The sequence below is a fragment of the Vulpes lagopus genome, chromosome 13 (genome assembly GCF_018345385.1).
Source record: "Vulpes lagopus strain Blue_001 chromosome 13, ASM1834538v1, whole genome shotgun sequence".
Classification (NCBI taxonomy): Eukaryota; Metazoa; Chordata; class Mammalia; order Carnivora; family Canidae; genus Vulpes; species Vulpes lagopus.
Window position 1 is genome coordinate 43,124,832 of NC_054836.1, and position 14,702 is coordinate 43,139,533.

General features: G+C 37.9%; 1 protein-coding gene across 1 annotated transcript in view; it reads left to right on the forward strand.

Annotated features, from left to right (window-relative positions):
• GARS1 (glycyl-tRNA synthetase 1) overlaps positions 1 to 14,702 on the forward strand; it is a 45,451-nt gene that overhangs the window by 21,741 nt on the left and 9,008 nt on the right. The window contains exons 8-12 of the mRNA XM_041727903.1: positions 193 to 342; positions 4,333 to 4,495; positions 6,171 to 6,335; positions 10,474 to 10,581; positions 11,403 to 11,548. Coding sequence (XP_041583837.1) covers positions 193 to 342; positions 4,333 to 4,495; positions 6,171 to 6,335; positions 10,474 to 10,581; positions 11,403 to 11,548 — 732 coding nt within the window. The remainder of the gene's footprint in view (positions 1 to 192; positions 343 to 4,332; positions 4,496 to 6,170; positions 6,336 to 10,473; positions 10,582 to 11,402; positions 11,549 to 14,702) is intronic.

Genomic DNA, 14,702 nt, shown 5'->3' on the forward strand with positions numbered 1-14,702 from the left:
CATGCTCTGACACTTGCTTGAGAATGTTTGCTACCAAGGAAAATACTCTTAAAACTTTTCTTTAGAAAGTATAGGTACTGTTTTGTGTGAAATTAGTATATTTAGGACTCTTAGGATTTGTATCTAGAGTTTCTGATTTTTGGAAAACATAATTTCTTTCCTTCTAACAGTCTGATTTATTTAAATTTATAGGTACTTGAGACCAGAAACTGCACAGGGGATTTTCCTGAATTTCAAGAGACTTTTGGAATTCAACCAAGGAAAGTTGCCTTTTGCTGCTGCTCAGATTGGAAATTCTTTTAGAAATGAGATTTCCCCTCGATCTGGACTGATCAGAGTCAGGTACTGCCCATATAATTCTCCAGTAAAATTCATGAATGAGCTTGGCATTGAGTGGAAAAGGGAAGCTTTCTGTGTTGAAACAATTCTCCTTCATTTTTGCATGACCATGTATTTATTTGGTCCAAAAAATTATGTTTTGTTTGTAATCTCTGGGACATCAGGTAGTTGTGAGTAACTAATGAGAACTTGGAGGGAAAGGAAGGAAGGTAAAGAATAGATCACGTTTCTCACCTGCTTCAAAATGATCTTTCACCCTTGTTCATCATATGTTTAGAGGATGGCAAGATCTTGATTGTCTAAACCAAGGCATTTTCTGGCAGTGGTGATGTATGTAACTCTAGGGTGAGGTGAGGACAGGGTGATGGTCATGAGGGGAGAGTCAAGCTGGGTGTCCAGGGCAAACAGTACTGTTGGAGTTGGGCCAAGGGTGTTTCCATAACCAGTTGACATTCCTCCAGATACTTGAGGTGCCTGTATGGCAGGCCAGCTAGCAGGCTTGCTTCTCGAGAAACCTGTCTCTATTCTAATAACCTCTCTTTGCCAGATGTATCCAGGAATGTGTGGGAGGGCATATTAGCAATAAGTTATAGTTTTCTTTAGAAATTTACTGTGATTTAGCTGCTTATGACTTAAGCTTTTTGTGATTTCTTTGTATTTTCTTACTGATAACATCTCTTGATGTAATAAATTCCATATAAAAAAAATAAGATACATAGGTAAATTTAACTGTCTTAGACTCCAGAAGGATTTTCTACAGCTCCATCACTCCACCCATCTCCTCTCTTTTCTTACTCAGTATAATCACAGACTTGTCATAGTACATCCCAGCCACTGACTCTACATCAAAGCACCCAAAGCATCTGCTTCATCTTTTAATCCCCATGACACCTGCTGAGGAAACACCCCTATGTATTGACCAAACTATTTCTTCAGGCCTGTGATTGGTCAGCTTTCTGGTCAAGAAAGGGGAGACTGCACAGAGAAGGAAGGACCTTACACGACTTAGAGAAATGGGGTGGGAGTGATTCTGCCTTCATGCGGAAAGAAGAGGTATTCAGAAACTTGAATCAGCTATAATAACAATGAAAAACTTGTCAGGAAAAAAAAAAAAAAAAAGAAAAACTTGTCAGGATTGAGTCTTACTCTACTTCCTGGCATCTGGGTTTTTCTGTCACTCTTTTTCCTTTTGTTTTTTGCTTTCCATCTGTTCCAGTAGTGTCTGCAAGCATGCTTTCAAAATACCAAGGAAGCCCGGTAAGGCTGACTTTGTCTAAAGCCAGTGTTTTGGAGAGGATTTATATAATATAGAGCAGCTCTTGGAAGTTACGGAAGGACCATGAAGTAAGGCAAAACCTGGGGCCTGAGGATTAGAAAGTGGTAAATTGACAAAGCAGCTCAGAACTGAGGAGTGATCCTAGGAGGTAACTGGTAAAAGGTCTGTGGAGCTTCTTGATATTTTATTCCTTGGCCATTTTCACTTTAAAGCATCCTGGCCTGGATTCTGGCTGGTTTTTTGTTACATACATCTGTAAGATCCTGACTAGAAGTCCACTCATTTCCATGAGCTAGTATGCCCATGGTTTTTGTTCCACAGATAAGGCTAGGATTTGTTTAGTGTTGTGATTTCTTTCTTGATTTCTAGAGTTGTCCAGTGATTAGTCTTTGCATGGCTATGATTTCTTTTATTTAGGTTGGGAGTATTAGACTGTTCATGTGAAATTTTTAAAAATCTATTTTTATTTTGATTGGCTGTTTCTGTCTTGTAGACTATATGTATTGTAGTTCTCCACAGCTCAGGTATAGTCTCTGAACTCAAAGACAAGAGACCGCTGGTAAAATCACCATTGGTGTTGATTTCCATCTCCTGTCTGTGAGCTGGGATTATTTGACAGAACAGATGGAAAGGCTTTGGCAGCAGATTATCTGGGGATTCTGGGCAGGGCCCTTATTTTGATATCTTGCATTTTAGATGTTCTTTTGCTATCAGCCAGGCTATAAGGTATGTGAGGATAGACATTGTGCTTCTTTGTCTCTATCGTATTTCTCTGCACACAGATGATGTTTGGTAGTGGTTGAAAGACAAGATATAGGTGCTATAGGACCAAAGAAGAAATACTATTAAAAATTTTAAAAATCAGAGTTCTTTTGCAATGCATTTCATGTATTTTTAGAATCCATTTAAGCAATTTTTCATTACTTCTAAAACATCTGAGATAATCATGAAAGTGCACTAGTAAATGTGTGTGGAGGAGTGCGTTAAAAGAAGAGAGATTTGATTTTGACTCATAAAATTAACTTAAAATACTTTTCCCCCAATAGCTACTTAATTGCCATTCAGAGAAATCTCTTTGGGAAACCATTACTATATGCATATTTATTTCATCATTATGCAGTTAGCTTGATGCAAGCCTGTTCAATTCATGTCTTATGTCCTCTGCCTTGAATAACATTTTATTCAAAAAGCTGTTACTCTAAAGAAGCCAGCTGTATGATGCCATTATCAGTCATTTACTTGTTCAGAGCAATAAAAAGTAAGAAACCAAACTACTATAAAAGCTCTAAAGAACAATTTCACTTCACTTTTAATTTCCCATTCTTTGAAAAGGAAATATCAGGAACTTCACTTAGTATGTATTTATAAAGACTTGCTAGTGCTACAAAAGAAAATCATTTTATTTGGAAGTCACTATCCAGTATGTCATTTCTTTTTTGTGTCTAACATTTAAGTTTCCCTAATATTTAAAAACTGTATCAAGCTTTTCTTTAAAAATTATTTTCTTTATTTAAAAAAAATTTATTTGAGATAGAGCGAGCGAGAGAAAGAACACAGGAGGGATGAGGAAGGGACAGAGGGAGAGGGAGAAGCAGGCTCTCCACTGAGCAGAGAGCCTGATGTTGGGGCTCGATCCCAGGACCCTGGGATCATGACCTGAACTGAAGGCAGATTCTTAACCAACTAAGCCACCCAGGTGCCCATAAAAATTATTTTCCATTGAAAGTAATAATCTTTTGTTGTTGTGACTAGTATGGAAGGAAAAACAGATGGACAATAGTTAAGGTGGTAGAAACAGATTTTATTCAACACTATTGCAGTAGGGGAAAAGAGATCGGTATAGAACAGGGCTCAATTTTGAATATAGTATAGACAAGAGAGGATTCATAGCCAAGGCTCAGGGTGAGTGGAGTCAGTGGTTAGAAAATTACTAAAAGGGAATATCAGGGCCAAGGTAAGGGGGCTTCTGGCTAAACCAACCTAATAGGATCTTGCTGGACACAGGCCAGAGTGATCAGATACCACCTAGGGGATGGTGGAGGATGACGGACCCAAAAAAGATATCAGAGGTGATCACATAGCTGGGGTTGGTGGGGTTGGGGGGGTGGGAGGGGATTTCTAGTTAAACTAACTTATCGGGATCTCTGGGTGGCTCAGCGATTTAGTCCCTGCCTTTGGTTCAGGGCGTGATCCTGGAGTCCTGGGATCGAGTCCTGTGTCAGGCTCCCAGTGTGGAGCCTGCTTCTCCCTCTGCCTGTGTCTCTGCCTCTCTCTCTCTCTATCATGAATAAATAAAAAATAAAATCTAAAAATAAAATAACTTATTAGGGTTCTTGCTAAAACTGAATTTTACAAGGAAGTATATAGATGGGCCTAGAAGGAAAGGTTCAGGAGACTAACATTTGGGCAAGTAAAGAATCTTTGTCATTAGACAAGAGTTAATATTTGAGGGATGCTTGATTGTATTATATTTATTTAAAATACTATTCAAGTGAGTTGTAAAGTTTTCATTAATATGTTTAAAATGATAGCCACCCAGACAAACTTAATCCAACTTTTTTTTTTTTTTTTTTTTTTTTTTTTTACCATTCCCTTAGGAAACAATTTTCTTGTTTGGTGATAAGAGATTCCTGTAGTATGAGGGCCTATATCATTGTAGAGTAAAGTTGAAAATAAGGGTCTTGTTTATTTTTTATCCCTTATGTTTTTGCTTCCAGGGAATTCACAATGGCAGAAATTGAGCACTTTGTAGATCCCAGTGAGAAGGAACATCCTAAGTTTCAGAATGTGGCAGACCTCCACCTTTATTTGTATTCAGCAAAAGCCCAAGTCAGCGGACAATCTGCTCGAAAAATGCGCTTAGGAGACGCTGTTGATCAGGTAAGATTCCACCAGTGACTTCATTTAGATTATTCTTAATTAGGGCCTACAGCTCTTAGCAAATTCTGTGTACTGGATGACAAAATATTTATTTTAGTGATCATTTTATTTTTTATATAGTATTTGTTTTTTTGTTTTTTTATTTATGATAGTCACAGAGAGAGAGAGAGAGAGAGAGGCAGAGACACAGGCAGAGGGAGAAGCAGGCTCCATGCACCGGGAGCCCAACGTGGGACTCGATCCCGGGTCTCCAGGATCGCGCCCTGGGCCAAAGGCAGGCGCTAAACCACTGTGCCACCCAGGGATCCCTATTTGTTTTTATATTTATTTATTTTAAGATTTTATTCTTTTTATTCAGGAGAGACAGAGACAGAGAGACAGAGACACAGGCAGAGGGAGAAGCAGGCTCCATGCCAGGAGCCCAATGTGGGACTCGATCCCAGGTCTCCAGGATCAGGCCCTGAGCCGAAGACGGGCGCTGAACTGCTGAGCCACCCAGTGATCCCCTAGTATTTGTTTTTAGACCATATTTATCCTACACTATTATTATAGGGGGAGGAGATTTTTAAAAAATATTTTATTTATTTATTCATGAGAGACAGAGATAGGCAGAGGGAGAAGCAGGGTCCCTGCAGGGAGCCCGATGCAGGACTTGATCCCAGGACTCCAGGATCATAACCCTGAGCCAAAGGTAGACACTCAACCGCTGGGCCACCCAGGCGCCCCTCTCCCCCCGCTTTTTTTAATATAGTGGGAAGAAATTACCCAAACATGCCAATTTGCAGTCCAGGGAGCTAACATGAAAAAAATATTTAGCAGATCACTTGGAAAAAAGATCTTGGTCTGAACTGTGCCCTGTCAATCCAACTTTTATCAACATGTATTACTTTTGGGGAAACATTTTGACTCCTAGAAAGCAAGGCCTCTGGGTTTTAATCTTTCCTGTATTCCGCATAGCAGTTGGGATTAAGTCTTGCGTAGAATAGAATTTCTCTAATCATTTGTCTAGAGAAATGAGTGAGTGAAACTTTCTAATAGTAGCTGCTGTCTGAGAATGGAATGAATTGCCCCAGGGAACAATGAACTTCCTGCTCCTGAAAATATTCCACTGGAGGCTGGATTATGACTTGCCAGCCATTTTGCAGAAGAGAGCCCTGTAGCAGGTTGGAGATGAGGCTCGATGATTTCTAAGATCCTTCTGGTCCTGGAATCATAAAATGACATATACAGTATGAGGTGCACAAACTTCAGTGGATGAGGATACATTGAACTCCTCTCAACATGTATTACTACTTTTTGTTAGTTCAGAAGAAAGAAATCTGCCTCTCTCTCTTTGTAGGGTCATTATTATGAATGTCAGTTTTAGTACTATATATTCAGAAGATAAGAAGTATTGGGCTGAAATTTTGCTGACCCAGTGAGTGTGGCAGAAAGATGTTGAATAACTTCTTATCAGTTAGTTTACTTGAGAGTAACTTCTTTAAAAATAGCCACAATCACATTCTGGGTATTTGAGATTGTTCTGAAAGCTGGATAAATTAGCTTACCTTGTGTTTTTCAATAGATTAGGGGTAAATTGAAAATGGTACATTGACCTTTGAGAGAATGTGTTGTTTCCTTTTTATGTCCTTGCATGTTTCCTTGCTTATTTACTTGTCTATTCATTGATTTTTAGGGTGTGATTAACAACTCAGTATTAGGCTACTTCATTGGCCGCATCTACCTCTACCTCACGAAGGTTGGAGTATCTCCAGATAAGCTCCGCTTCCGCCAGCACATGGAGAATGAGATGGCCCACTATGCCTGTGACTGTTGGGATGCCGAATCTAAAACATCCTATGTAAGGAGAATGGAAGGGTTTTGAGCATATGATCTTCACACTGTTAACTTAGGAGCATGGATATCAAAATTGCTTTTTGTGTGCTTTATGTCAGAGTGGAACAAAGAGAAAAGAGGTCTTTTCCCAAGCAAAATAGAAAAAGCAGTTGCTGCCTGCCTTCTAAGAAGGAAGGGGTTATTTTTGCATCCCAAGAGTCCTTTATAGACTTACAAACAGAGGACGAAGGTGGGGGGATGGTCAGTGATGGGGCAGTGCTGGTGTGTACATTCCTGGGATAGGCAGTGTTTTGGGTAGTATCCCCAGGTGCAGCTAAGATGGGGTAGCCTCCTTCCTGACAAGGACACTAGCAAATGTTGGAAATGGTGGTAGGGATGAGTAAAGACAGACATGGTACTCTTCGTTTAGAGAGCTTCTTTATTAGGTTTTATCGATAGACTAGTAGATTATGATCTCTTGTTTAGGAGTTACCTTTTCTCAAATTCTGTGTATTTAATAATAATTCAGAGAAGACCTCCAGGCTACCACTTCGCAATACCTTACCACCCCCCACCTCCCAAACATGAACATTCATACCGGACCTTAAGATTGACAGATATTTGGGCATAGGAGGGGCACCTGGCTGGCTCAGTCAGAAAAGTGTGTGACTCTTGATCTCAGAGTCCTGAATTTGAGTCCCATATTGGGTATAGAGATTACTAAAAATAAACATTTTTTTTTTTTAAAAGTAAAAAGAAGAAAAAAAAAACAAAGACATTTGGATGTAGAAAATGCTTTCTGCCCTGGTGGCAGTAGGAATAAGGTAGCATCGGAACAAAGGGCCTGAGAGCCTTCTGGCATTTCCCTTATTTGATGCTAGAGAGGCTTCCCAATGACTTAAAATAATCATTCATTCCTATATGCCCTTGGTTTCACTCTTTACTTTTCAAAATGACTTTCTTTTAACAGATTCACTTTTAAAAATTAAAAATCAGCCATTTAGAAAGGGACTCATTTTTGTAAATAAAAACAAAAAGTAATTCTGAAGATTATGTAGAAAGTGAAACTTCAGTTATATACATCTTCCCAAAAGTGGTTCATGTCTCTTTTAGATCAGCAACTGTTTTCTATAGTAAATATAGTAAAAATATTTTAGGCTTTGCAGATTTTTGTCAGTTCTTTTTTACAACTCTTTAAAATGTAGCCCCATGGGCTTTTCAGCCCCTGTTCTAGATGGCTTTACATGCATTATAAACATGCACTCATGTATACATGCATAATGGTATGCAAATATCTGTAGTGGCTCTTATTGATGTTGCTTTAAATGTATTCTTTTTCTTTTGTGGATTTAGGAAGGAATTTCTATAGTCTGTTAAGTTTTTCTTGTTACTTTCTTTTCCTCACAGGCTGGCTTGATGTATATATATATATATGCCAAAATGATAGTAGTAGTAGTTTTTTAATTACAGATGACTATTAATTTTTTCACTTGTTTTAGATTTTCTGGGATTTCTTCATATTTGCAAGTCAAACCAATAAAATACTCTGTGTTGTATGAGAAAAGATTATTTATTTTCTCTTTGTTTCATACCAGTTCCCTTTCTTAGTTTGCTTTGACACTAATTTGGTTAAAGCAGGTGTAGATTCTTACTATCTCATTTGAGATTCTGAATGTGGCCTGGATTACATTTTATTTATTTCATTTGTTTGTTCGTTCAGCCTGTATAATTGGTAGGGGTTCTGCTTACCATTTAAATTGCTTCATATGTAGTATCTTATGTAATCCTCAACCTAGATCCTATTTCTGAGGAGACAAGTGCTGAGAAGGTAAGACATTTGCTTGAGTCTCACAGTGAGTGGTAGAGCTGGGATATGAACCAGGACTGTCTCCGTCCAGGCTTTTGCTTCTAACCATTGTGCTACGTTGCTTTAATAGAACCTACTACATTCCTGCTCATCCTTTCTGAGTGTCATGGTGAGCTGTGGCTAAATCGTCCTGTAATGGGAGTCAGAAATGACTCCAGTCCATGCCTCAGTCCTGGAGATGAGATGAACAGCCCAATGACTATAGTTAATAATGCTGTATTATATATTTGAAAGCTACTAAGAGAGTAAATGCCGTAAGTTCCGTAACCACATATGGTGCTGGATGTTAAGTGGACTTATGGTGCTCATTTTGCAATATATACAAATACTGAATCATTATATTGCATACTTGAAACTAACGATGTTTCATGTCAGTTGTAAATTTTTTTTTTAATTAAAGAAAAAATTGATAAAAAAGAAAATGTGGGCCCAGCATTGAGATTATGCTACAGCATTTTATGTAAGGTCACTAGAAAACTACACAAAACCAGAAGCTCAAAAATAGCAGGAATTTTTGAGGAGAGGGGAGAAGTCCCTTTAAAGACTTTTTATTATTTTAAGTCCTCACAATAGTGAGTTTAACTAGTTGCTTTATAAAATGTTGTAATTGTTAACAGTTTACCAAACTGTGAACAACTGGTGCAGTTTGCTGAGCATGTTTTATGAAGTAAATGAAATGCCAAAACCCTGTTAAAGTTGTTCCATCGCAGCCTAAGGGAACAAAGGAGAATTGTTTCTTACTCATTTAAATCAGGGAAATGAAACAGGTAAAGAGCTTCCTTCCCCCATCTGAAGCACTCCATCAAGAGAACAGTGTCTGGTGAATAAAACTGGACAGTGTATGCATTCGAAAAAGGACTTGAACACTTCTCTGTGCTTCATATGTTATTCTTTTTGTTTGTTTTTAAAAGACTTTATTTATTCATGAGAGACGCAGAGACACAGGCAGAGGGAGAAGCAGGCTCCATGCAGGAAGCCTGACATGGGACTCAGGCCTGGGTCTCCAGGATCCTGCCCTGGACTGAAGGTGGCGCTAAACTGCTGAGCCACCTGGGCTGCCCCATAATGTTATTCTTTTAATGGAAAAAAAGTTAGGTAATGTTCCACCCTTCTCTTCTTCCTTAGGGGTAACCACTCTTCCAGAGTTGTTGTTTGCCATTCTTGGACGTGTTTTTATAATTTTTCCTTTTAATTTATAAGTATGCTAACATCTTCAGTGAATGTTAGATGATCAAGGTACATGATTTTAGCCTTGAATTTTAATTCTTGTTTTGTTGTTATGTGTTGGGGTTTCTGAGCTTGTGAGGTTTTTATTTGCCCTCTTTCATCGATGCACCCTATGTGGTACCATGCTTGGAAAGCTTAGTAGTTGTGACAGTTGTAATTTTTCATACTCTTTGGGTCAAAGGCAAAATCCAAATAATCATGGGAAGGACTAACTAGATATCTACTAAAATAAGCCTTTTATTTCTTTCATTCTTACTCAAATAACAGGTTCTTACAGGTCTTTGAAAACAATTTAGGGGCACTTGGGTGGCTCAGAGGTTGAGCATCTGCCTTTGGCTCAGGGCATGATCCCGGCGTCTGGAAATCAAGTCCCACATCGGGCTCCCTGTGAGGAGTCTGCTTCTCCCTCTGCCTGTGTCTCAACCTCTCTGTGTGTCTCTCATGAATAAATAAGTAAAATCTTTAAAAAAGAGAGAAAAAAGTTTAGATTGTGCTTTTGAAAAGTATCATACGAGAAATGGAACCTGACATCTATGTGGTGGTAATGCTGTTAAGTTTTATTCTGACTTAAATGTTACCTGCTCTTTATTGAGATTTCTTTTGTTGGGAAGGAAATAGAATTGAACACAAAAGCCCACATTATTCATGGCCAACTGAGGTGTGTATTTAGCGCAACCAGGTGATGCCAAGTTGTGAATGCAATAGATGCTTCATCCAAAGGGAGTGGTGGTTTTTGCCAGGTTAATTTTGAATCATGGTCACAGATTTGAAACGCCATCTACTAGTTTTTGTCTAGGTTCACATTTTATTTCCTTAATTGAATCTTAGAATATATTAGCTTACCCCCATATTCACAATATGGCAAAATAAGTCTAGAAAATAAGACAACTTTGTGTACATGTGTGAATAATATTTTATAGGGTATTAGCTGCCTAATGTATAGAACTATTCCCATTTTAAACATTTACAAAAGTTGAGTGGAGATACTATAATTGAATTATAATCTGCATGCATCTATGAATGAACCCATCATAAGTAATAAGTGCTTTTATGTATTATGTCTTCCTAGGGCTGGATTGAAATTGTTGGATGTGCTGATCGTTCCTGTTATGACCTTTCTTGTCATGCTCGAGCCACCAAAGTCCCACTTGTCGCTGAGAAACCTCTGAAAGAGCCCATATCCTTTCTGGTCACTTCAGCAACTTAGGACTAAAGTATAAACATCCTGAAAGTGGTTAAGTCCAAGTCTATTGAGATGTTTGGAATATTGTAGTAATACTTATTTAAACCTATTATTCTACCCATCTTATTGCTCCTTTCTGAGTCTCTTTTTTTGTAATCTGGCACACTCACTCAATATTCAGTTTTTAAAAGAAGCATGTTCAGAAGAGTGCCCTGAACATCTTTCTGAGTGTTGGCCAGTTATTCTTAACTATTTCCACAATGCATTTCTCCACACCTGTACCTACCTACATACATGTTCTTTAAATAAAGGGCACCTGGTGAATCCTTTCTCTACTAAAAGATAAGTGCCATTCTATGGTAGATGACATAATAATTTAGCTCACTTGATCTGTAAATCAGCAAAGTAGAAGTTTCCATTCTTTACCAGGCAGTGATGTTGTAGGCTCATCTTAGGGTTAGGCCAGTGACAGAAAGTAGATCCTGTTGTGTTTGGGACATTTCAGAAATCAGCAATAGTTAGCAGAGGTAATTATGCTGTGTCTCGGGTTATGTTGCTGATTAGATATAATATCCCTTTTATCTCACTGTAACTTTGTAGAAGTCTTTGTTGACAGCATTTACTTATTTTGAGTGAGGTTTGTCTGAATGATTTTGTCAGTAGTTATTTAATCTTACATTTGAAGTCATTATAAACAGTATCTAGGATGCCAGTAGAGAACTAGTCATTTTAACTCGATGATGGATTGTTCTCAAGATCGTTTCCTAAAATACCATGACAATTCTCTATTTTTGGGTTCCTTGACTACTTCATACAAAACTGTCAATGTTGTTCAGTTTGAACCCAGTAAGGGAGCAATTGGTAAGGCGTATAAGAAGGATGCAAAGCTGGTGCTGGAGTACCTGGCTGTTTGTGATGAGTGTTACATTACAGAAATGGAGAAACTACTGAATGAAAAAGGGTAAGATTTAAAATTTGTGCTTTTATGTGGGCTCCACTTAGATACATCCTCTGTGCGGGTTTGGAAAGGGTGAGATCAGTTTCTTTAGAAATTTTTTCCAGGTAAGTATTATCTCTTGGCTATATTTAAATCTCAGCAGTTTGCTGAAATTTTGGCATTACAGCCTGGAAATAGATTTGAAATGAACCATAATATTTTTTTTTCTGTGATAACTTTCTTAGAGGAGAGTACTTGTCTAAGGAAGTGACTGAAGAATAATTAAAAATGACATGTCTCTTCAGTCGTTGTTCTTCTTTTGAGCTTTGGAGTAGTCTCTAATTATTTTAAGCGTGACTATAAAAACAATAGAGATATATTGTATTCTTATAAAAGAATATGACAAAATCCAGCACTAAACAGTGTAAAATTTACTGTCTGACAAACAGTAAAATTCTCAACAGGGGTGCCTGGGTGTCTCAGTTAAGTGTCTGACTCTTGATCTCAGGGTCATGAGTTCAAGCCCCATGTTGGATTCCATGCTGGGCATGGAGCCTACTTAAAAAAATCTAAACATATGAAAAAGCACAAAAATTTGACCCGTATTGAGGAGGTCAGTTAAAAGAAACAGGAAGTGACGAACGTGATGGAATAAACACACAAGCATGTTAAAACAGTAATAAATGTACTTCATATGGTTAAGGATGTAAGGGAAAACATGAACATATGAAGTAACAAATTAAAACATATAAAAAAAAAAAGAACCAGCAGAAATTTAGAGGCAGTATTGCAAATGAAAATGCACCAACTGGGATAACAGCAGATTAAACATTGCAGAAGGAAGATCATTGAATTTGAAGACATAGCAATAGAAACTATCCAAAGGGAAGCATAGAAAAAAAGGGAGTGGGAAAAAAATGTCCTTTGGATCAATATAAGGCAATCTAACATGTGTAATTGGGAGTCACAGAGGACATATGGAGAAAATATCCAAAGATACATAGAATAGGTCAAAATTTTCTGAATGTAATAACACCTGTAAGCCAATTCAAGAAGTTCAACCTCAAACAGAATAAACACAAAGAAAACCACCTGAAAGGTACATTAGAATCAGATTGCTGAAAACCAGGATCCCTGGGTAGCTCAGCGGTTTAGCACCTGCCTTCAATCCTGGGCCTCATCCTGGAGTCCTGGAATCAACTCCCACGTTGGGCTCCTTGCTTGGAGCCTGCTTCTCCCTCTGCCTGTGTCTCTGCCTGTGTCTCTGTCTCTGTCTCTCTCTCTCTCTCTGTCTCTAATGAATAAATAAATAAAATCTTTAAAAAGAATTGCTGAAAACCAATAATGAAAAGTTTTTAAAGTAGCCAGGGGAACAAGGACTCATTACATAAAAAGGAGCAAAGATAAGAATAATGATTAGAGTTCTTGTCAAAAAACGTGCAAGCCATGGTACAATAGATTGAGATCTTTTAAAGTGCATAGCAACCAAAAATAACTCTACCATGCAAAATACTTTCATAAAATAAAAGCTGAGAGAATACATTGCCAGCAGACCTATACTAGGTGAATTGTTAGAAGTTCTTCAGGCAGAAATGTGGAAATCTAGCTACTCAAAGAAATGATAAATATGTGGGTGAATATAAATAACATATTCTTTAATTTCTTTAAAATGACATCTCTTAATTTCTTTAAGAGATGGTAGACTGTCGAAAGCAAAAACAACTAACAATGTATTGTGAAACTTCTAGAAGTAAAACATACACCATCAGCAGCTCAGAGAATGAGAGCAAAGAATTGAGAGAGCATACTGTTCTAAGGTGCATACGTTATATGTGAAGTGGCATGATACTCTTTGCGGGGGGGGGGGGGGGGGGGATAAACTATGATAAGTTTGAAAAAGTACATACAGTAAACTCCAGAGCAATTACCTGGAAAAAACAAGGAAACCAAAGGGCTATAACTAGTAAACCAATAAGGAAGATAAAATAGAATAATAAAAAAATAACTGCAGACGAAGACAGGAGAAAGGAAAACACAAAGAAAAGATGAGACAAATAGAAAGTAACTCCTGAGATGGAGATTTAAACTCAGTAGTGTCAATAATTATATTAAATGCATTTATTTATTTATTTATTTATTTAATTTATTTATTTATTTTAAAGATTTTATTTATTTATTCATAGAGACAGAGAGAGAGAGAGAGAGAGGCAGAGACATAGGCAGAGGGAGAAGCAGGCATCATACAGAGAGCCTGATGTGGGACTGGATCCAGGGTCTCCAGGATCACACCCTGGGCTGCAGGCGGTGCCGCTGGGGCTGCCCTAAATACAATTATTTAAACACTTGAATTAATAGCCATCAATTGTCAGACTAGTTAAAAAAATCAAGACCAAATTAAGTGCTGTTTACAGGAAATTGACTGTAATTGTAATACACAAAGAGGTTTAAGTGTAAAAGAATCAAAAAATATTTCCCATACAAATGAGTGATGAGTGTTACATTAATTAATAGGAGTGGCTGTATTAATATCAAAGTCAACTTCAGAACAAGGGAAATTGCTAGGGACAAGGGTTGCATTTCCTAATGTTAAAGGGATCAGCTCAGGAGCACCCGGGTGGCTCAGTTAAGCATCTGCCTTCTGCTTGGGTCATGATCCCGGAGTCCTGGGATTGAGCCCCACATTGGCTCAGCTTCCTTGCTCCGTGGGAAGTCTGCTTCTACCTCTCCCTCTGCCCCTCTTGTGTGCTTGCTCGTTTGCTCGCTCTCTCTCTCAAATAAAAGTCTTTTAAAAAAATCAGTTCATCAAGAAGGCATATTCTAACTATGCAACTAAAAACAGCCTCAGTCTATAAAGCAAACTTGACAGAACTGGAAGGAAATATAAACAAATCCACAATTGTAGTCAGAGATGTCTACACCCTTCTCAGTAATTGGTAGAGTAAGCCGACAAAACAAAATGATAGGAGTTTGAAGGTATAAATTTATAACCAACTTAATTGCTATTTAAAAAATATCTAATAGCCGAAGAGTATAGTTTTTTAAGTGCACGTATAAAGTCTTTTATGTTGTATTTTTGAATAGCCCTCTAACTGAGGTTTGCGTTTTCAAAGTGTTATTTAAAAAGACAACATGGGAGAGACTGCATATGGCCTGCTAACCATGAAGTACTTCATATCTG